The 22,702-nt window shown below is 50.9% G+C and overlaps 7 protein-coding genes across 7 annotated transcripts; 6 read left to right on the top strand and 1 right to left on the bottom strand.

Annotated features, from left to right (window-relative positions):
* Window positions 1-713: 713 nt before the first annotated feature.
* Window positions 714-3,614, top strand: erdS (aspartyl-tRNA synthetase, cytoplasmic; the record flags this gene model as incomplete). Its single annotated transcript, XM_056633089.1, has 1 exon — window positions 714-3,614. One exon carries the CDS (start codon window positions 714-716, stop codon window positions 3,612-3,614), a length of 2,901 nt encoding a protein of 966 aa, XP_056483709.1.
* Window positions 3,615-4,194: 580 nt separating this feature from the next.
* Window positions 4,195-5,232, bottom strand: N7509_008451 (uncharacterized protein; the record flags this gene model as incomplete). The annotated part of the gene is made up of 2 exons (XM_056633088.1): window positions 4,195-4,794; window positions 4,936-5,232. 2 exons carry the CDS (start codon window positions 5,230-5,232, stop codon window positions 4,195-4,197), a joined length of 897 nt encoding a protein of 298 aa, XP_056483708.1.
* Window positions 5,233-6,011: 779 nt separating this feature from the next.
* N7509_008450 (tubulin alpha chain) lies at window positions 6,012-7,810 on the top strand (the record flags this gene model as incomplete). The annotated part of the gene is made up of 6 exons (XM_056633087.1): window positions 6,012-6,036; window positions 6,126-6,166; window positions 6,235-6,261; window positions 6,374-6,449; window positions 6,532-7,522; window positions 7,582-7,810. 6 exons carry the CDS (start codon window positions 6,012-6,014, stop codon window positions 7,808-7,810), a joined length of 1,389 nt encoding a protein of 462 aa, XP_056483707.1.
* Window positions 7,811-8,977: 1,167 nt separating this feature from the next.
* On the top strand, window positions 8,978-13,219 carry N7509_008449 (EF hand domain protein; the record flags this gene model as incomplete). The annotated part of the gene is made up of 5 exons (XM_056633086.1): window positions 8,978-9,122; window positions 9,201-9,358; window positions 9,430-9,553; window positions 9,648-13,138; window positions 13,190-13,219. The coding sequence occupies 5 exons, from the start codon at window positions 8,978-8,980 to the stop codon at window positions 13,217-13,219; spliced, it is 3,948 nt and encodes a 1,315-aa protein (XP_056483706.1).
* Window positions 13,220-14,322: 1,103 nt separating this feature from the next.
* Window positions 14,323-15,573, top strand: N7509_008448 (NAD(P)-binding protein; the record flags this gene model as incomplete). Its single annotated transcript, XM_056633085.1, has 6 exons — window positions 14,323-14,344; window positions 14,392-14,565; window positions 14,628-14,732; window positions 14,786-14,919; window positions 14,973-15,102; window positions 15,236-15,573. The coding sequence occupies 6 exons, from the start codon at window positions 14,323-14,325 to the stop codon at window positions 15,571-15,573; spliced, it is 903 nt and encodes a 300-aa protein (XP_056483705.1).
* Window positions 15,574-16,616: 1,043 nt separating this feature from the next.
* On the top strand, window positions 16,617-18,161 carry N7509_008447 (fungal specific transcription factor domain-containing protein; the record flags this gene model as incomplete). Its single annotated transcript, XM_056633084.1, has 1 exon — window positions 16,617-18,161. One exon carries the CDS (start codon window positions 16,617-16,619, stop codon window positions 18,159-18,161), a length of 1,545 nt encoding a protein of 514 aa, XP_056483704.1.
* A 406-nt stretch (window positions 18,162-18,567) lies between these two features.
* On the top strand, window positions 18,568-22,455 carry N7509_008446 (uncharacterized protein; the record flags this gene model as incomplete). Its single annotated transcript, XM_056633083.1, has 4 exons — window positions 18,568-18,641; window positions 18,732-20,696; window positions 20,722-22,154; window positions 22,217-22,455. 4 exons carry the CDS (start codon window positions 18,568-18,570, stop codon window positions 22,453-22,455), a joined length of 3,711 nt encoding a protein of 1,236 aa, XP_056483703.1.
* Window positions 22,456-22,702: the final 247 nt, after the last annotated feature.

Genomic DNA, 22,702 nt, shown 5'->3' with positions numbered 1-22,702 from the left:
CGTAAGTAGACACCTGGGGGATCAGGCAGAAGTGACCCTGAAACAGGAGTGGAAGTGGGTGGCACCTTCCTTGGGGGACAGGTACTTGTGAATTACTAGAGATTGCTAGCATTTGTAAGTACCCAAATACTTATGACAGTAAGAGTAGTAGCACGTTAGTACCTAAGGTACCTTCCCTAAAGTAGACTTATCATCATCATGCCGTACGCAAGGTACGTAGGGTGGGACTGTACACTCCCAGCATGGACTCCCGCCAAGAGTAGATCCAAGTAGTAAACAAGCATTTCTGCGCAAATCCGGGCAGCCCACATGATGTCATTCTCCCAGCTCCTATTTGTATCAGACTTAAAGAATGGCCTCGTGAATGACGAGGGATCCTCTCAAGTTTCAATTATATTGACATTGTTCAAGAATTGATACCTAGGTATCCAGAAAAGGTTCAAGTTTATTCATCCTATTCTGATACTGCAATCTACGTTTTAACGGAACCCCTCGGAAACCCCGCGGGCCACCCATATTCATAAGCCCAAAGTAAGCCGTGAGATCGCCGCTTGCAGTTCCCGCAACCCCCCCCCCCCCGCCTCGGCCCCTTCTCTTCTTCTTCATCCAAGTTTACTTCCGAGTACTCTTTCCATCCCTCCCCCTGACACTCCCATCATCCTTTGAACCCCCAACTTGTTAGTCTTTTTTTTTCTACTTGGGAGGTGCCCATCATGTCCATCAAAAGGGCTCTCTCCAAAGCCATCCGTGGCCATCTGGGTGATGATGACTCCTCCGGCACCGGCATTCGGTCCACTCTCTCTCCCAAACCACGTACCTCCACCTCTCGCGATTCCATGTCCCCGACCTCGCCTCGTCGCAGCATCCTCGGCAACTTCCTACGAGAACGCGACTATGTCTCGTCGTCCGATGATTTCTCCGATGATTCCTCCAGTGGTGCCCTGAGCAAGAATCAGCAAAAGCGCCTGGTGCGTCAGCAGCGTCGCTCCGAGCGAAGCCGACTCAGCGAGGAGCAATTCTCCGAGTCCGATCATCGTCGCAAGGAGGAGGAACTGGCCAAAGCGGCCGAGGAGGAGACCGCCGAGATGAAAGCCCGCTATGGCGAGCTCCCCCTGATGCAGTCGCAGGACCGAAAGCATGAGGACCGCCTTCGCCTCGACCAGATCACCCCGGACATGGTTGGACAGCAGGTCTATTTCACCGCCCGTCTGCACGTCATCCGCCGGATGAGCGCCAAGCTGGTCTTCCTCGTCTTCCGCCAGCAGCTGGAGACCTTCCAAGGTGTGCTTCACGAGCGCGCCGGCATCTCCTCAGTCGTCATGGTCCAGTGGGCCGAGCACTTGCGGGTGGGATCCTTCGTGCGTATTCGCGGTACCATCCAGAAACCGGATGTCCCCGTTCTGGGATGCAGTATCCACGATGTTGAACTGTCCATCGACTCGGTCCACCTTCTCGTGAAACGCGAGGAACCCGTCCCTTTCAGCGTCTACGAGGCCGAGATCCGCACCAACGAGGAGGATAAGGTGGAGGGCCGTCGCAGCCACATCCCGGACCGCACCCGCCTGTCCAACCGTCTGCTAGACCTACGGACCGCGACCTCGCAGTCTATCTTCCGTCTTCAATCCGCAACTTGCAACCTGTTCCGCAGCGCCCTCGACGAGCGTGAGTTCATCGAAATCCATACCCCCAAGCTCCAGGGAGCCGCCACCGAGTCTGGATCCAGTGTCTTCCAAGTGAACTACTTTGGCCGTCCTGCATTCCTGGCCCAATCCCCTCAATTGGCCAAACAGATGGCCATCGCTGCTGATTTCGGCCGTGTGTACGAAATTGGCGCCGTCTTCCGTGCCGAAAACTCCAATACCCACCGTCACTTGACCGAGTACACCGGATTGGATATTGAAATGGCCATCGAAGAGCACTACCACGAAATGCTGGAGACCCTCGATGCGGTCATCAAAAACATTCTGAGTGGCATCTACACCAAGTACCGCAAGGAGATCGAGCACGTCAAGCACCAGTTCCCCTCGGAAGATGTCAAATGGTTGGAAAAGACCCCCATTATTCGCTTTTCCGACGGTATTCAGATGCTTAATGACTCAGGCTGGCGTGATGAAGATGGCAAGCCCTTGCCACTGGACGAGGATCTGGCGACTCGAGACGAAATCCGTCTTGGTCAGTTGGTGAAGGAGAAATACGACACTGACTATTATGTTCTTGACAAGTTCCCTCGCGGCGCTCGTCCCTTCTATACTATGCCAGATGCCGAAGATGACAAGTATACAAACTCATTCGACATGTTCATTCGAGGCCAAGAGATCGTGTCTGGTGGTCAACGTATCCACGACCCACACATGCTGGAAGAAAACATGCGTCGCGTTGGCATCAACCCCGATGACATGGAAGACTACATGGAGGCGTTCCGCTGGGGTGCGCCACCTCACGCGGGTGCCGGTGTTGGTCTTGAGCGTCTTCTGATGCTCCTCCTCCAGGTGGGCAACATTCGTCTCACCTCGCTCTTCCACCGTGACCCCAAGAGCCTGCCAGCCAAGCCTCCCGTGCAGCAGCTTCGTCATCCGGAGGCATCTACCATGGAGCCCCCATGGTTCACTGCACAGCCCTCGCGCCGCGTTGCCTCGGATGAGAGCGAGCTCCAGCCGTTGGAGAAATTGGTTGCCAATTATGGCGATGCCACCTCCACCTCTTGGTTCGACGAGCGGTTCAAGATCTGGCGTGACATGTCTACCGGTGCAGCCGTTTCCTACGTTCCTAGCTCTCACAACTACGCCATCATTCCCGGTAACCCGGCCTGCGACCCTTCCCAGTACACTCGCACTATTACTCAGTTCCTGCAGTGGCTGAGACGCGATACCAAGCTCAAGCCCGTCTGGATCCTTTGCTCACCCGAGGTCGAGACCATCCTTGGAGAGCGTTTAGGATGGCGCAGCTTGTCTTGCATTGCTGAAGAGCGCGTCGAGCCATCTCGCAACCAGGCCGCTTCGGATGGCGAGATTGCCAAGAAGCTGCGCCGTGCGGAGACCGAGAACATCAAGGTCGTGTCTTTGAGCCAGGGCGAGCTGCCTTCTGAAGAAATTCGCAAGAAGATCGATGAGCGTATCCATGAGTGGCTGGCCAACCGCAAGGGTACCCAGGTGCATCTCTCGGAGATTCGCCCGTGGATCGACTCTGAGCATCGCTGGTACTTCTACGCACTCGACAAGAACGGCGTCATCTGCGCTTTCGTTGCCTTGGCCATGCTCTCTCCAGATCACGGTATGCAAGTCAAGTACAGCTTAGATTTCCCCAACTCACCGAACGGTGTAATCGAATACATCGTTACGGAGGCCATTCAGACTGCCGCCAAGGGCGGCGTGAAGGGACTGACCTTCGGTGCCGGCGCCACCAGCCAGCTCATTCCGGGCCACAACATGCACGGCACCAAGATTAAGATGCTGGAACACACTTACGAGGCACTGGCCAAGCAGTTCCATCTCGTCCGCAAGAGCGAGTTCCGCGCCAAGCTGGGTGCTACCGAGGAGCCTTTGTACATCTCGTACCCAGCCCACGGTCTAGGGTCGAAGGGTATTCGCGCTATCCTGAACTTTTTCGAAGATTAGGCCATCTACCAAGTGAATATTTGCAGAACCTGTGTTTGTGCATAGCTGGTCAACGAATTTTCTTTTTTATAATGGTTATGATGTGATTCCGATCTGATCTCAGGTGCTTCGCATTTTACCTCTACCTGGGTTCGCTTAGCCCATCGTGTTGCGGTCAAGATGTGAAGACGCATAGAGTAGAGCGACGCGTGGGATATGAAAGATTGGCCTTTGGTTTTGGTTTTGGTTTTGATTTTCTTTTTTGGCTTATGGCTGTGGCTTTGGCTTTTGGCGTTCTCGCTCATGGTGTCGCTACCTGGGGCAATGCCCCACTATCATTTTGTTTTGGTATTCCCCCTCCTGTACTGGCCCCTCATGTATCCTGTCTTGGCTGGTGGTTTTTGTTTATATAATGTATCTAGTTGGCGAATGGCTGGTCAAATATTTCTCATTTCTTCACGTAGATTGCCAACCCGACTATCCTATGGATGTGTACGAGTACCAGTAGTTCGTAGAGAAGTTCGATTGCCTGGGCACGCGCCCCAAGACACAAGACCATCCATGGATGCTATATTAAGTAGATGCAGACTAATTACAACCTCTATCCTTGGAACCCAATGGCCACAACATTGTACGAGTCGTCCCCGGAAACACAATAATCGTACAAATAAGATAAAACAACCCAATCCAAGCCCCGGTTACCAATTACCTCTCCTTCTTCCCATCTTTCCCCCCCTTTCCCATTCCCAGTCTCTCCCTCCTCCCGCCTCGCATCATCAATCACCCTCCCAATCTCACCCGCAACCCACCTCGCTACAAAAAAAGCAACAACCCCAACAACGACAATCCACCCCGCCGTCGGAACCAGCGAACGCGGAAAAACATTCCCAATAAACGGATCAAGAATCAAATCCACAGCCACAGGCTCCGGACTCGCCATTAGCGCCTCGTCCTTCGTGAAGTAATCTGCCGCGGCGCGTACACGCAGGAAGAGTACCGAGGATCTCACAGGTCCCGGGTCTGGATGGTCGGTTTTCCTTTTGAAGTTCCGGCCCGCGGTGCGGGGGATGGCATTTGTTTGGAGGCGTGGGTCTTGGGTGCTTAGGCGCGCAGTGGAGAATATACTTAGTGAGGAGAGGAGGGATGTTTCCTCAATTGTTTCGGATAGGAGGTGGGTTGTTAGTGTGAATGTTGTTGGTTGCTGGTTTGGTTTGTTAGTGTGCTGTGTCATGGATCTTTGGAATGTATACCTCGTAGGTATTGGGGTGTGGAGGTAGTATGCATACATATCATACTATATGTATGGTATGTTGCAGTGGGGAAAACTTGAATTTGAACGTACTGTCGCAAGCCAGCATACTCGGACCTCGTACCGCTGGCCTGGGGTGAGGTCCTCGAGGAAAAACCATGAGTCTGTGCCATCTGGGGCATCGGTGGTTGGAAATGAGACATTAAGCTGGGTGCGCACGACTGGGTTGGTCGGGGAGAGTCGTTCTAGACCGAGATCGTCTAGATCGGGTTCCTCGGAGGGAATTGTCGTGGCGGGTGGGCCGAGGAAGATGGTCTTTTCGACGTTGGCGTGGGCGATACTGGCGATGCTGAGGAGCAGGCTGAGCAGGCTGAGGCCGCGAAGCTGCATTTCTTCTGTTGAGTGATTTAGTTGGTGATTAATGCTCTTTGGTGGTTATGTAGGTGTTGATGGGAGAATCTCTGGATAATTTATGTATGGGGTGGAGTGTTCCGCTGGATTCGAGATAGGTCATGTAGTATGTGTTGTATGGAAATATATCCATACTACTAGTATGGATGGTGACGCAGTTCGGTTGGCGGTGAGCACCCGGGCAGCCTGGAGGCATCCATCCAATATCCATTCAAGCTGGGCCCAAGCTGGGCCCTGTTGGCCCAGCTTGGTATTTATTGCTGATTATTTGACTGGTGTATCTGGCAACACAATTGACCATAATATTGATATTATGCTCTATGGACCACTGGTGCGCCATATAATGCACCATACATACACCGGTATACTAGTACTATGCCATGGCAGATCACATGACACTCACATGACCCCAACAGGCGGTGTAGCTGAGTGTTGTGGACATCGACCAATCAGCGCCAAGCGACGCGACCCAAAGCAAATCAACAACGAACTCCCTCAGCACAGACGCCCTCCTCCACAACATTTCTGCTTCCTCGACGACTCCATTCCTCCCATTCTTGGTGAGTTTAACTGACCCTTGCACTGTTCTCCCTCTCCCTCGACCATTCCCATTACCCCTCCCCCCTTCCATTCGTGGTGCTCCTTCGATCTCGTCAAATTCGACCACACTAACCCCTGAACCCTCCTTAGACCCGTGTTTGTTGTCGGGTCCCTCTCCCCTTCTTTTTTTCGACCTCGAAAAATCACCATTTATCACAATGAGAGAGATCATCTCCCTGAACGGTATGTCCTGAATTCCGCGCTGCTCTTTCTCCTGGCATCGGTTTCATCGCCAAATTTCCATCGTACTGACTTGTTTCCCCGGTATCCAGTCGGTCAGGCCGGTTGCCAGATCGCCAACTCCTGCTGGGAGGTAACTATCACACCACCTTCAATTGCAGCTTCAAACGACTGTCAATACTAACCACACCACACCTATAGCTGTACTGTCTGGAGCACGGTATCCAGGTACGTTGGAATTGCAACTTTGGTGGCGCCCAATCTCAACTCGGGCAGCGGAACCACCTCCCCCCTTTTCCCTTGCCGGGAAGCAATCACCTGCAACTAACAGCCTCAATAGCCCGATGGATATCTTACCGATGAGCGCAAGAAGGCCGATCCCGACCACGGTTTCAGCACTTTCTTCTCCGAGACTGGTATGTAAATCTCTTCTAGGTCGTTTCTAGACCTTTTTGTTGCTTTCCCCACCTTTTTTTTGCACAATTGCTTGTGGTCAAGATCTCCCTAACATTCTTCACCCCCCCACCTTGACAGGCCAGGGTCGCTACGTTCCCCGTACCATCTATGCCGATCTTGAGCCCAACGTCGTCGATGAGGTCCGCACCGGTACCTACCGTTCTCTTTTCCACCCCGAGCAGATGATCACTGGCAAGGAGGATGCCTCAAACAACTATGCCCGTGGTCACTACACCGTTGGCAAGGAGATGATCGACCAGGTTCTCGACAAGGTTCGCCGTGTTGCCGACTCCTGTGCCGGTCTCCAGGGTTTCCTGGTCTTCCACTCCTTCGGTGGTGGTACCGGTTCCGGTTTCGGTGCTCTCCTGATGGAGCGTCTGTCCGTCGACTACGGCAAGAAGTCCAAGCTGGAGTTCTGTGTTTACCCTGCTCCCCAGAACGCCACTTCCGTTGTTGAGCCCTACAACTCCATCCTGACCACTCACACCACTCTGGAGCACTCCGACTGCTCCTTCATGGTCGACAACGAGGCTATCTACGATATCTGCCGCCGTAACCTCGGCATTGAGCGCCCCAGCTACGAGAACCTGAACCGCCTGATCGCCCAGGTCGTTTCTTCCATTACTGCTTCGCTCCGTTTCGATGGCTCCCTGAACGTCGACCTGAACGAGTTCCAGACTAACCTGGTCCCCTATCCTCGTATTCACTTCCCTCTGGTCGCTTACTCGCCCGTTATCTCTGCCGACAAGGCTTCCCACGAGGCCCACTCGGTCACCGAGATCACCTCCAACTGCTTCGAGCCCAACAACCAGATGGTCAAGTGTGACCCCCGCAACGGCAAGTACATGGCTACCTGCCTGCTGTACCGTGGTGACGTTGTCCCCAAGGACGCCCACGGCGCTGTCGCCACCCTTAAGACCAAGCGCACCATCCAGTTCGTCGACTGGTGCCCTACTGGTTTCAAGCTCGGTATCTGCTACCAGCCCCCCCAGCAGGTCCCCAACGGCGACCTTGCCAACCTCAGCCGTGCTGTGTATGTTTATTCCCCTGCCCAAAGTGGCTATCTTGATACTAATGCTAATGTTCTCTTAGCTGCATGCTGTCCAACACCACCGCCATCGCCGAGGCCTGGTCCGCTCTCGACCACAAGTTCGATCTCATGTACTCCAAGCGTGCCTTCGTTCACTGGTATGTTGGTGAGGGTATGGAGGAGGGTGAGTTCTCCGAGGCTCGTGAGGATCTTGCTGCTCTGGAGCGCGACTACGAGGAGGTTGCCAGCGACTCCCTCGAGGAGGAGGAGGAGCTTGAGCCCGAGTACTAGATTCGGGATGTTGCGTGAGCGTGTCCGGTCGTGCCGTCGTCGTGTTATGCCCGTGGACGGGTTTGGTTTTAATTTTGGCGGCTTGCTGTTTTGAACCAATTCGATCTCTGGCGGCGTCCCATGTCACCAAGGCTATGGCTCTCTCTTATCGACGTTCCTCTTATCTATGGTAAGGTAACAAACAATACCTGGGCTTGCAAATAGATGGGAAACATAGTTTTTCAGCCCCCGATCATGTCTTTCTGGCTTTGTTGTTCGATATATCTTTAATATCCCGAAGCAGCGATAAATTTCCCCGCTCGTTCTATCTACTTCTTTCTCGCTGAGTGCCCAGGTGTAATTTTTTATTGGCCTACTAGTAGTACCTATTATTTGTATAAGCATAGTTTCGAGGGAGTGGTGTTCGAAATTCCCAAGGCTCCTCCAACACAAGCCATTCTTAGTTCCTAGTATTTGTTATTTGCTGTACATCATAAGTCTTAAGCAATGCTAGCCATACTACTGTACTCCCAGGTATGTCTTCCAGTGAGAATCAGCGAGGGAAATACAAACCGTAGTGCTCAAGATCCAGAGTGCTTTCCCATAGGTTGCTTTTGAGCTCCTAGTATGGTGAAATCGCTTGTCTGGTAATGGAGTTCTGTTTGCTTAGTGAAGTTGATACACGGCCGCTGCGCATAGTACTGGGAGTGTGCATTTTGTATGGTAGGTTGTGCATCTTCAAGGCTTGAATACCCCTAAACTCGTCCCAATCATTGGATAGGTTCGATATTTGCTCTGCTACGACTACTACTACCAATAACAAATATCAAATATTATTACAAGGATTGCCCTGAATTCCACCGTGCACAGGATGGAATGGACGCTAAGTCAATTGACCGCCTTGCGCGATGGGGCCGGCTTCCTTACGACATCCCCCCCCATTTCCCCCAGCCACATTGCATACTCCTCTCTATTCCACCACCACATCGATTCTCTTTGATGCTTGAGTGAGAGACGCCTCCGTCGGCTTCCCATTGTACTTCCGTCTCTCCGTTGGCGCCAATCCACGCTCGTGGTCTACGGCTAAAGCTGACGGCCACCCCGTGTCTTCAACCTGACCTCCAGGCCCCGACTATCCGGAAACCTATTTGGAAGGAGAGGAGTCTAACTCCTTCATAATACAAAGCTATGGCTGATACCGGTAAGCCGCCCACTCTTCTTCCCGTCTTGGATATCTGGCAATGGACATGGAAGCTCCGGCGCAATTCAGGAGGACCCGCCGAACTCCGGCCCCCTTCCCCTCTCTCTTCGCCGTTCCGAGATCCGCGCCTCTGTTGCGAACCCTGTCAAACTAGGGAGAAAGCAATGGGAAGAAAGAGTGAGCGAACATGACTGATTGTGAGAACTACAGCCCAACGACATCCGAACCTGAATCTCACCCCCGAGGAGAAGCGCGTCTTCTACCAGCTGTTCCAAGCTGCAGACACCACCAACCTTGGCGTGATCACCGGTGAAATTGCCGTTCCATTCTTTGAGAAAACACATTTGGCATCTGGAACCCTAGGTGAGGTACGTGGAAGATAAATGGGGGCTACAAGCTTCGAAGTGCACGAGGGACGAGGGAGCTGACCCGCCTCTAGATATGGCAGCTCGCAGATAAAGAGAACAGGGGTCTCTTGACCCCGTCTGGATTCGGCATCGTGCTTCGATTGATTGGGCATGCACAAGCCGGGCGTACGCCATCAGACGAGTTGGCTTTACAGCGTAAGTGATTTCTCCTACCTAGTTTGCATTTGGGGACGACGTTTCACTGTGCCTCGACCGGACCAATATTGATCAAATGCCTCGTTGCTTTTAGCCGGCCCAATCCCTCGATTCGATGGTATTCATGTCGATGTGAATGCCGCCGTGCCAGAGCCTGCACAGAGCCCTCCCCCAAGTGCGGGCGGGCCTCCTATCCGAGTTCCTCCGCTTCAGCCTGACGATGCGAACAAGTTCCTTTCCCTCTTCGAGAAGTCGGGTGTTGTGAATGGACTGCTACCTGGCGAGATTGCTAAGCAGATCTTTGAACGCGCCAGACTGCCAAATGAGACCCTGGGTCGCATTTGGGGTCTTTCGGATACCCAGCAGCGCGGAACTCTGGATGCGACCGAATTCATCATTGCGATGCACCTTCTGACCTCATTCAAATCTGGTGTGCTCCGTGGTATTCCTCAGACCTTGCCCCCTGGTCTTTACGATGCAGCAGCCCGCCGAGGCTCTCAACGCGCTTCATTCGGAGCACGCCCTGAGGTACCTCCGGTGCCCACAGTACCTCGACAATTTACAGGACCCCAGCGGACTACGAGCCCTATGAGCCCTGCCACCCGGACTCAATTCGGAACCGCTTTGTCCGCCCAGTCCACTGGCGATTGGCTTATTACAGCCCAGGAGAAATCACACTTTGATCAAATTTTCGAGACCGTTGATACGGCTAGGGCAGGTGTCATCACTGGCGACCAGGCTGTTGCATTTTTTATGAAAGCTCGGCTTCCCGAGGAGGTTTTGGCACAGATTTGGGACCTTGCTGACATTGATGCCGATGGTCAGCTGAGCCGAGATGAGTTCGCCGTGGCCATGTACCTTGTGAAATTGCAGCGGGGTGGAAAGGAGCCTATCCCCCAGGTCCTCCCTCCTGCTTTGATCCCGCCCAGCATGCGTCGACAAGCTCCTGCTCCGGTCCCAGTGGCAGCACCTCCTCCGCCAGCCCCGGTTCCACGATCTGCGGCGGATGACCTTTTTGGTCTTGATTCGCCCCCGACACAGACACAGGTACCCCAATCTACCGGTGGCTCCAATATCGCATTCCAAACTCCTAGCTCGCCATCCAGAGCCTCCCCGCAGACTGGGTCGAATACATTCAAGCCTTTTATTCCTACATCAACATTTGGACAGAGCCTGCAGCCCCAACAGACTGGAACATCGACCGGAACGCCGGGGCAAGTCCGCTCCCCTCCGCCTCCATCCGATGATCTGCTGGGAGACAATGACCCTGAAGAATCGAATAAGCTCACTCAGGAGACTACTGAACTCGCCAACTTGTCTAACCAGATCGGCTCACTGGCCAAGGAGATGCACAATGTCCAGGAGAAGCGTACGTCAGCAGAGCAGAACCTCACTCAGACCTCCCAGCAAAAGCGGGACTTTGAGACCCGACTTGCCCAAGCTCGTGCGATGTATGAGCAGGAAGTAACTAACTTCAAGGCGCTGGAGGAGCGGCTCCGTGTTTCCAAGGCGGAGACGACAAAGTTGCAACAGGATTATGCCTTGATTGAAAGTGGTCGCCAGGATCTGCACAACCAATATACGCAGGTCTCGACAGCCCTGGCAGCAGACCAGCAGGAGAACTCCAGCTTGAAAGAAAAGATCCGCCAGGTCAATGCCGAGGTTACTCAGCTTAAGCCCGCATTGGAAAAGGCGCGCTCCGATGCTAGACAGCAGAAGGGCCTTGTTGCCATCAACAAGAAGCAATTGGCTACCGTTGAGGGTGAACGCGATAAGATGCAGAGTGAAATTGACACCCTGTCCAAAGAAAGCCCCCAATACACCGAGGAACCGACACCTGTGAGCAACACCGAGGTGACTAGCCCTGCTGCCTCTACTGCTAGTCAGAACACCAATCCTTTTTTCCGTCGCACCACGACCGGAAGTGAGAGCGACCGCGGTCCTTCTCCGGATAATTCAAATGACCACCACAAGATGTTTGACAGCCTCTTTGGCCAGACTTCTACCGCTCCCTCGGCTGCTGGCCCTCCTCCTACTTCATTCCGTTCTGAGTCGCCTCTGGCTACAGCCAAGTCTCCTGTTGTATCTAATGTTCCGACCCCGTCCGTGTCTCCTGGCCCATACAGTCTTCCTGGTGCTTTCCCAGGAAACGAGCCCCCACCACCCAGCCAGTCCCGACAGATGACCCCAAACTTCCTGCCCTTTAACGAAAACCAATCTGTGACCTCGTCCACGATGGTTTCTCCACCCGGTAGCCGATTTGGCGGACCCGATGAATCCGGCCTTGCCACCCCTTCGCAACTTACCGTCAGCGACACGGGGGCGCCATCTGTCGCAGATTCCAGTGATTATAGCCGTGCCGCAGGGTCCACCGCTGCAGGAACACCGGCCCGATCTCCATTCGATGAAATTCCTGAGCCATCTATGGCAGCTGCAGTAACAAGTGCTCCTGCCACCGAACAGCACGCCTCTGCAATTTCTCCCAATGTTACTGGGAAAGAAGAGTCTTCGAAAGACCTGTCTTTCGACGAGCTTTTTGGTAGCAAGGCTCATAAGCGATCCGAATCGCAGAAGGGGAACGACTTTGACGAAGCTTTTGCTTCCATGAAGACACCAGGCGATGAAAATGCAAATGGAGCTGCGACCGCCCATTCCGAATTCCCTCCTATTGAGGAGCTTCACCATGACGAAGAGGAAGATGAAAGCTCGGATGAAGAGGGCCCTTTGGGGTTCGATGATAATTTCACTCCAGTCTCACCAAAGGGCACTAAGGAGGGAAAGCCAGCTGATTCTATCGATGCAGCTCAGCTCGCGGCTTTCCCTACCCCGGGATCAACACAGTCTGCGGCCCAACCCCCTGCACCCGATGCGCAGCAAAGCCCCCCGACTTATGAGACTAGCACTGCCAACGAGGAAGGTAGCCACGTTCCGGAGTATAAAGGTCTCCTTCCTGAGCGTGCTGACCCCACTTTGCCCCCCAATGCGCCTCACTCCGTCGAATCAGGAACAGGAGCCCCGGTTATTAGCAATGAGCCGCAGCATGATCCACAGGATGCTGCTGCTGCTGCTCCTACAACTGGAGGTGCAAAGACCGGCGGCCCCGACTTCGAAGCCGCCTTTGCAGGCCTAAACCTTGCCCCTGCAAAGGAGGCGGAGGACGACGACGACGATGACGAGCCTTCTGGCCACGATACTAAGAATGCCTCGGACTTTGACTTCTCCTTCGATTCCCCTGCACAAAAGCATGGCGCTTCTTCAAGCACCGATGCTGGCCAGGGGGGCTCATCTGAGTTCTTCTCATTTGACAACAACGCCCAAGCTTCTGCCGCACAAGCTGCCACCTCCCCAAATGGAGGTGATGCCAAAGCGGGTAATCATGACTGGGATGCTCTCTTTGCGCCCCTCGACAATGCTAAGCCTGCCACCGAGGAGGTTGCCAATGGGTCGGATCCCAAGAGCCCTGGATGGGCCCTTAACAATGACTCGGGAGAGGACGACCAAATTCTGCAGCGCTTGACGGGCATGGGATTTCCGCGAGAGGCGTCCCTAGGAGCTCTGGAGAAGTTCGATTATAATCTTGATAAGGTAGGCTCATCAACGCCCTTGAATTTTGAACAAGAACTGACCTGGTCATAGGCGGCAGACTATCTGACTTCGAAGACCTAACTAACCCGTCATATTCACCTTGCACATATCATCCCCACATATCTTTCTTCCCATGATGCCTTTCCTTGATGACCATGTTTCTTCTCAACTTTCAATGGGCTGAGATTGGAAAGCATCCACATCTCGTCCCTCGAAGTTATTTACCCAGCGTCGTGTACATCCCCTCTTTCCCTTTCTCTTGTGTCTTTGCCATCGCGCTACATCTCTAATCTGATTTGACCTACCCCTTTCATTGTGCACCCCCAATGGATGGCTTTGAGCCCTACCATCTTATCCTGTGTCATCTGTCTATTCGTGTAGTGTAGCCATAAGCCATAATCCATCTTATATTGACAACTGATAAAGATCATGGTCCCGTGAAGTACTGCAGCGCCAACCTTCGAAGTATTAATTTCGAGGCCACTATGTTTCCCAATCAGACCCCTTCGTATTCGACCGATTTTCCAATTCAATTAGTTCATAATCGGGTTCGATACTAATAGCCAATAGGCCTTTCAAGCAGTAATCCGAAGGTACGGTTTCAAATATCTATGGTTTCAGGGACTGTATACACTATCTACTAATCATCCTTGAAAAAAATGATACTTGAAAACTATCTTCGTTCACCAAGGTCTCAGTCTCCATTTATTTTGTTCTAAGCCTCGTACTAATGATTTCCATACCCATGTTTCAACTTCATCGCTTTAATTTATCGTCCTGCTGTCCTGTTGCCCCCACCTTAACCAAGGATCCCGCTAATCCCAAAGGAGTAGTCGGAGCTCTCGGAGTTCCCAAAGGGGTATCTGAATTGATCAACTCCCAAAGGAAACATTCCTTGAGAATGGTTCAATGACGAGTCTCCCGTGTCTCCTTTTCGGAGTTGCTCCAGAAAATGGTTACGGAATTAGTGGTATCCCCGATCCAGTGGACATATGAGGCTTAGGTCGGCGTTGCAGGCCTAGCTAGAAGGAGAGCGTTCGGAGGTCTGAGACGGGAATAAGCTTTGATGTGCGAGCTGGGATTCTTATTTAAACGTTCTCATGTCCAGGGCTATGGATATCCAGTACTTGGAAACAATTATCATTCTATCCTCTAGAACCACAATCTTTCAACTACCAACCAAAATGACTCGCGTTCTTCTCACTGGTGAGTTTATCTTAGGAGGCGAAAAAAAGCGAACTAACCGTTCCAAGGTGGCAGCGGCTTCATCGCTACCCATGTCCTCGAGACACTCCTTGCTCGTGGACACTCAGTTGTTACTACTGTTCGGTCCGAGCAAAAGGCGCAGGCAATCTTGACTGCGCATCCAGAACTATCGAAGAATCGTCTCGATTGCGTTATTGTGACCGACATGGCTCAAGAGAACGGTGAGCATAATTAACCTACTCCGAGGAAAGATAACAATGGCGAGCTGACATCTAGGGATTAGCTTTTGATGAGGTGGTCGTTTCAGAGCCCCCATTCCAGGCTGTTATTCACACTGCTAGCCCGTATCATTTCAACGCCAAAGATGCCAAGGAACTCCTAGACCCAGGTAAGTCGAGAAAGCTCCCAGCATAGTTCTGACGACTAAGAGGGTTCATACAGCGATCATTGGAACCACTGGGATATTGAAGTCGGTACAGAAGTATGCGCCGACTGTCCAGCGCGTTGTGGTGACATCCTCCTTTGCTGCAATCAACAATATTTATGCAAAGGCCAAAGGGAAGGTTTACTCGGAGGTAAGTCTCAGATTGAGTTGTAAAGCTGGAAATATTTCTAACCGGAGATACAGGCCGATTGGTGTCCCATCACAGTGGACCAAGCGAACGATAATCCAGCAAACGCCTACCGGGCAAGCAAGACATTCGCCGAACGAGCAGCCTGGGATTTTGTTGAGAAGGAAAAGCCCCATTTCGACCTGAGTGTGATCAATCCACCTCTGAGTTCTCGGACCCATCGCGCATAATCTGGCATCGCTGAGCGCCCTCAACACCTCCAACGAGCGCATTCGCGATCTGATCACCGGTGCTGCCAAGGATCGCTGCCCTCCAACAGGAAATTATCTATACGTCGATGTTCGAGATCTCGCACTGGCCCACGTCCTCGCTATCGAAAAGGCTGAAGCTGGTGGAAAGCGTTTCTTCACTGTGTCCAGCCACTTTTCCAACAAAGAAATTGCGCAAATAATCGATCAGGAATTCCCCAAGTTCCGATCTCGCTTGCCGACTGGCGAGGCCTTGGTACCAGGTGACTACCCGGCAGATGGTGTGTATGGATTTGACAGTTCACGCGCAAGAGAGATTCTGGGGGTGAAATTCCGACCGTTGAAGGAGAGTATTGTGGATGCGGTAAATAGTTTGTTGGCCGTCGAGCCGGAGATTTCAAGGTCTTAGTCTTGAGAAATCAAGCTTTGTTGTATGGATAATTGTTCAATTTGAAATGATAATAATTGGCTTAGTGAACAAGCCACCGAATCCTCTTCGCAGCCCGGTCCTAATCCGTTTTTCTTTCTCCTCGTTCTTGCTATACTCCATCCATCCCGCTCTTCCTCCCTTCTCTGTTCACATTATCACACGCCTTGAAGAATGTTCTCAACCTTTACTGCTGACCCCAATGAGAAACGCCCCCAGAGACAGCGACAGAAAAGGGGTCAAGTTGCTCGGGCTTGCGATCGGTGTCGGGTTGATCGGATCAAATGTCACGAGTCACATCTGAGTGGGGGCCAATCTGGCAGCAGGAAGCGAGTTGAGTCTGACTCGTTACTGGCAGCGAATAGGTATCTCGGACCATCAGATAATCATATGAGCGGAAGGGATTGTTGATGGTTCGAAATTAGGGAAATTCAACGTTTACGCTTGGAGATTCAAGGGTTGCAGGGTCAACTGGCCTCCCATGAAGCTCAGGAACAGCGCCCTGAAAAATACCTCTCGCCGCCTGAATCGCAGGTGCTCTCCTCAACTTCGACGCTGGAAGTATCTCTCCAGAGCCCGCAGACGAATGACATACAAATTGTATCTCCACAGACATGGAATGGCATCGAGATTCCTGATATACGTACAGGAAATTTGATTCATTATGGCCCTCTCTCATCTTCATATTTTGGGGCTCGCCTAGGCTTCTATCTGGCTGAAAAAACGGCACAGCTTCATTCGGAGATCTTGTTCCTGGAGATATCTCGCACCTAAATTGTACACCAAATTTGTTGACTCCCAAAGCTCAGCTCGACCAGCCACAATCATCGACTGTAAGTCTCGGTGGAGGCATTGAGCAATTGTCCCGTGCCCAAGAAGAACAGTTTCTCGATCTTTTCTGGCAGTCGTTTCACTGCATATACCCCATCATCGGCGAGGTCGAGTTCCGAAATTATTATGACACCCTGTGGAATGACTTCAGTTTCCCTCCAGCACGGAACCCATCACCACTTGTTGACAGTATCATGGCCATTTGCATGCAATATGGAAGCACATTCCTGATAAGCGATGATGATATGTTGAGTAATGATGATGTGGATCATGTGAAGGTAGCTTCGCAAAAAAGCTATGCCCTTTACTGTCGTTCGCAACGTCTCCTCCTCGCCGACATTGAAAACCCTTCCTTGATGACGGTACAAAGTTACATTTACTGTATCATCTATCTCTACAATACATCATCGCTGAATGCTGCATATGCAATGCTGGGAAACGCATCGAGGGTTACCCAAACAATTGGATTGCAGTTTCAACCTGCAAGCATTACATCAGTAGCAGACCGACAGTTGAGAGCTCGTGTCTGGTCCGTGATGGCTATGCTGGATAGTCAATTATCAATGGCACTTGGCCGGCCAGCTACAATTAATGTGGAGAAAAGCAATATAGTATCACCTGGCCATAGCCAGGATCATGCATCCCTCTCAGGGTCAATGCTGATGAGTCCGAACCATGACGATATTACGTGGTTGAGCTTCCATGAAAACTGCGCACACCTGGTCAACTCAGTACAGCAAATTCAGTATGATTTCTCAAAGCAAGTCATTCAAGCACAGGAACACCATGCTGTCAAGTCGTTTTACGATAGCCCAGTCGCTCTTGAAGAGCTTGCGAGCTTTCTTGGACGGGAAGTGCGATCTGTTTACGGATGGGCAGAAAATGTCCCTGAATCGTTGAAGATACCTCGAAAAGGATCCGGGGAGTCCTTTTCAACTGAGCGGACTCTGCTGAAGTTTAACACTTTCAGTCCAATTTGGCTGCAACGCCAGCGACTCCTGCTTGAGATTCTATACCATCACCTTCAACTTTCAAACTTTCGCTCATTTTTACGCCTCCCGCCTGGTTCTTCGTTTATAACGCCACTTTCCGACTGCCATAGCATCAATTGTCTCAACCACGCCATCTCTTTGACAAATATTATCCATCAGGTGCTCACTGATACGGACCTATTACGAGGATGGTCTCCAGTTGTTCAATATCAATGGGATTCTGCTCTTTGTATCCTAGGATTCACTCTGACCAATCCTATCTGTCCTCCATCGCCGACAGCCCGGAAATGCCTACAAACCGCAATATGTTCATTTGAGATAATGGGTAAATATTTCGCGGCCTCAAGAGAGGCTGCCCAACTGATGCGAAGACTTGCCAGTCAAGCCGAAATGCTTGTCCAGCAATTTCATAATAACTTGTCAAGCCGAAAAACGGATTCACGAGATGGTTCTGGGCAGATTGTGACGCCTGCTGCTCGATCTTCAACTACTGATGCTGTGCAGATGCTTGCGGCTCCAGCACTGACACCGGAATACATACAGAAGTGTCCAAGTGCAGGGTTTGATCTTTCGAGTTTCGTCGGCGGTAGTGGTATCGGTGGAAATGAATCCTTTACACTGGATGAATTCAGAATTGTCTCCACTGGAATGATTACTAATGGGTCCCCTGTACTTGGAGGAATCTCTGGAGATTTGACGAGTGAGGTTGATTACTCATGGATTTCGGGTGATGGCATAATAGACTGAATGATCATGATATTCTATTAAATCTGCCCACAAAATAAATTATAAGGTATTAGTAGTAGTACAAGTAGTGCCATTCGATCCCGATCGATCTCTTGATCTCTCGATCCCCCCTCATTATTGGACATCGCTCCCACGGCTAGCGCTGACATAAAGTTGCAACCTCACAATCTGATTGATCGAGGAAACGATACCCCCCATTCCACAATTTTGCAGTTTCGCCCCGCTTCTGTTGGTTATCTTCTTATCGTCTGGACATTTCTCCCTTTTCTTGTTCTTACTCGTATTCCTAGCCCAGGTGTTCAACACTTTCAAGTCAGAATATTACCCATCTCACAGTGGTTACTTCTGTGCAAGTACTTTCTGATGCTGTTCGACCCTACTCCTGATCCCGGATAGCACCGTGGTGATGTCTCCACCGATTTTAGAAGAGAGCCAGCAGCAGTGCGGGTTCAGTGCTTCGAGGCAGCGGGAGTTCTTTAGGTATGTCTTGAGTCGTTTCCCGGAATCATGTACTACTAGTAGTATGTAAATGTGCAAACAGCTTCCTGACGGTGCACTCGTATGCTATAGGTACCTGCCGCCATATCATTTCCAATCAGCTGCTCCGAATCATATCGATCATGAAACGGAAACCACGGATCTCGTCGCACGTCCGTCGTTGGACCCCGTCCTTACAGCATTTGCCCAACTGGGAACTTTGCGATTGGATTCCCAACACGCCTTCATTTCGCTTTTCGGTCGCACCGAGGAACATATTCTGGCTGAAGCGACTCGAACTCTCAGCCTACAGAATGAAGCCAGTCACATCGATGATGATGCACTGTGGATCGGAAGTTGTACCATGTCATACGGTCGCAGTCTCTGTAAAGCCATCCTGAATCTCCCGGTATCTGCAGAAAGTCCACCCCAACCATTTGTTGTGCCAGATCTCATGAAAGACAAGGAGCTCGCTGGACATCAAGATGTAGCCGGCTCTCCAAATTTTCGTTTCTTGGCATGCAGTCCGATCGTCAGTCCAAAAGGATTCGTGATTGGTGCATATACAATCCTGGACGACAAGCCGCATGAACCACTAAACGCCGCCTTGATGAATTTCATGGCCGATATATCTCATACTGTCATGGATTATCTGGTTGCGACAAGAGCCAAATATCAACATACTCGGAGTGAACGTATGATGGTTGGACTGGGAAGCTTCCTTGAAGGCAAAGGCAGTTTGCGAAACACTTGGATTTCTGCGCATGGAGATATACTGTCTCCAGAGGAGGAGCAACTGGAAGGCCATGTTCACCGGGAACAACAGAAAATACAATTGACGCACAGCGTGGCTAATGGGCCACCAACTAGCAACTCTCCCGAATTATTACCCTTTCGACCAAAGAATTTTAATACCTCTGGAGGTCAAAAGCCTACAGCACAAGTGGAGAAGAGACAGTCGTTGGTCGATCTAGGGCATGTACCACAAGATTACTTTCAGGAGAGACCGCGCCGTGAGCGTGTACACCGGGCCAAGTCAAATGGCAGCAAAAAAAGGTCTGAAAATAGATCACCGAAGGCCGATTATGTGACTCAAATACAGGGCACATTTTCACGCGCAGCCAATATAATTCGCGAGAGCATCGAGGTTGAGGCTGCTGTGCTCTTCGATGCCAACTTTGCTTCCCAGGATGCTTTGGTGAATAAGTCAGGGGAGAATTCGAGAAGCAGTAGTGTAGGATGCTTTTCTTCAAGCGACGAAGGCGGAAATGTTGAAATGCCGTCCCCCAACGAAAGACTTCCTACTGTGGAAAATACTACAAAGGCTGGCCCCAACTCAGTGAGCCCTTGCAAGGTACTTGGGTTTGCAACTTCAGACCTATCCAGCATAAGCAATGACCCTATGGAAGACGGGAAAATCTCTTTATCTGAGAATTTTCTCGGTCACCTTCTACGCCGATACCCACGGGGTAAGATTTTCAACTATGGCGAAGATGGGTCGATCTCGTCCGACGATACCAGTGATCATATAGTGAGGCAGTTTGATCAGCGTCTTGGCGGCCTGCGATACAAAAGAACACGCAAGACTATCCTGCGTCAAGATGCAGCGGCACTATTGCAATTGGCACCTCAGGCCCGAAGTATTGTTTTCTCGCCTCTATGGGATTCGCATAAGGATAGATGGTATGCAGGTTGTCTATCGTGGACAAAAACCGCGCATCGTGTTCTTACCTCGGACGATGAATTGGCATTCCTCTTTGCATTTGGAAACTGTGTCATGGCAGAGGTCCACCGACTCGGTGCGCTACTTGCTGAACGAGCCAAGTCAAATCTCCTTGCAGGAATCAGTCATGAGCTTCGGTCCCCACTTCACGGAATATTCGGCACGATAGATATTCTGAATGATACTACCATGGATGCTTTACAACGGGGGTTTATGCATACCATCTCGTCATGTGCATTTACGCTTCTTGGATCGATTGATCAGCTCTTGGACTATGCCAGCATCAACGATGTTCGACCAAACCCTCGAGGAATTGGTCTTACCAACCCCCCCATGTGAGCAAGATTCACGCCGCAACAGTATCGACCAGAATTCGATCGTCCAATTGGATGCCGCCGTTGAAGATGCCATTGAGACTGTTTTCGCAGGACATGACTTCACTAACAAAAGGCAATTGTCTTCTTTTGACGCAGCTCACAACCATCTGGACATCCAAACAAGAGTTCGGGTCGTCCTCGATATCGAATCCGCTCAAAATCTCAGATTTCTGACTCGGCCTGGAGCGTGGCATGTAATTTTGACGAATATCTTTGGAAATGCCATGAAATTCACCCAAAAGGGACATATCAAAGTTTCGCTCAAAGCAAGTCCAGTGGAAATTTCCTATGATGGCCAGGTCAACCGCTCGACAATCAAGCTGAGCATCGAAGACAGTGGATGTGGTATGGACAAAGATTTCCTTGGGAACAAAGTTTTTTCGCCCTTTTCTCAGGAGGATACAATGTCAGCAGGCAATGGACTGGGCCTGAACATCGTGCATCGGATAGTGTCTTCGTTGAACGGTGATATTCGAATCACCTCTCAGAAGGGTCTTGGAACTGATGTCATGATCACGGTTGACATTGACCATGCCCCGTACCCTTCTCCACGTCCTGCAATTTCCCAAATTTCTCCAACTTCCCTGAGTCAACAGAATTTCCGTGACTCTATCAAAGATCTCGTTCATGGAAAGACTGTTGGGATTCTGGTCCCAGGTTCTTCGGAAGGCGATTTGGCCCTTGGCCCCTCATTGAAGAAACTGTGCCAAGACTGGTTTTCGATGAAAGTCGACTTCATTGATTCCTTGCACACAAGACCCGGTCATTGCGATATTTTGATTTCCCTTCATGAAACATTGGATATAGGGAATCGTGAGATCTTGGCTTCTGTCTCAACCCCGATGGAACGATTCTCCTCACCCGTCATCATCATCTGCTCATCTCCGAGTACCGCACACTCCATGTATTTGGCCGCCCAGGAGCGAAGATATACTGGAATTCTGGAATTCATTAGCCAGCCATGTGGGCCGCGCAAGTTGGCAAAAGCACTGGAAATATGCTTTCAGCGGCAGCGGCAGCGCAAACAGGAACCAAATGCCTTTGAAACCTCTTTCTCTCAGGCATTGCGTACTGATTCAGTGGAACAACCCATGGCAATTGGAACGAACAAGTCGGTATTGACTCATACCGAACATGGGCCTCTGACACCGGAGGTCCTCGAACGCTCTTCTCTCCTCACGATCAGCCGTTCTTACCCTCAAGGCCATCTTCCATCACTCAATGAGTACCCATCTCAAGAAAATCAGAATGGTTCGTCGACTAGTATTCTACTTGTCGATGATAACGACATCAACATCCGACTTCTGGTAGCGTTCATGCGAAAGTTGAAATTCAACTACCTGATTGCGAGAAACGGACAAGAAGCTCTAGATTCTTTCAAAGAAAACGCAGATAAAATTAATGTCATCCTGATGGGTAAGTTCTCAAGATTTCAATTAACTGAGATAGATCATGATCAAATCCTAATTCTTTCACAGATATCTCAATGCCTGTCATGGATGGAATTGAAGCTACCCGAAGAATTCGCGAGCACGAGCAGACGTTGCAACGGTCTCAAGAACGTGCGATGATAGTTGCACTCACGGGTGTTGCTCAAGCTGATGTGGAACGCGATGCGATAGGATCTGGAATGGACACATTTTTGACCAAACCGGTCCGGTTGGATGTTCTCGAGCCAATAATCAGTCGAAAGATACACGAATCGCACTTGGCCTGAATAGCTATTCTAATTAATTAATAATGTACAAATAGATAGAAGGAAAAAAAAGTAAACGACATGATATCAAGACCTTCACTTCACTTCATTTAATATGATCAAGCTTTATCAACGTGGATCATTCTGCAGTATTATACTCTGAGGCTGGTGCTCGGCTTTGTAGGTACTAGTACTGCCTCCAACTACTATCATCAGCCCGAACACCAGCGGAAAGGCTATTGTGTTTCTACTCCGGTCTACGGTCCTG

This window comes from Penicillium cosmopolitanum (genome assembly GCF_028827165.1).
Source record: "Penicillium cosmopolitanum strain IBT 29677 chromosome Unknown utg000009l:1.0-9042332.0:1.0-9050551.0, whole genome shotgun sequence".
Taxonomy (NCBI): Eukaryota; Fungi; Ascomycota; class Eurotiomycetes; order Eurotiales; family Aspergillaceae; genus Penicillium; species Penicillium cosmopolitanum.
Note: the sequence above shows the minus strand (reverse complement) of the source record. Positions and strands in the feature narration are given on the sequence as shown.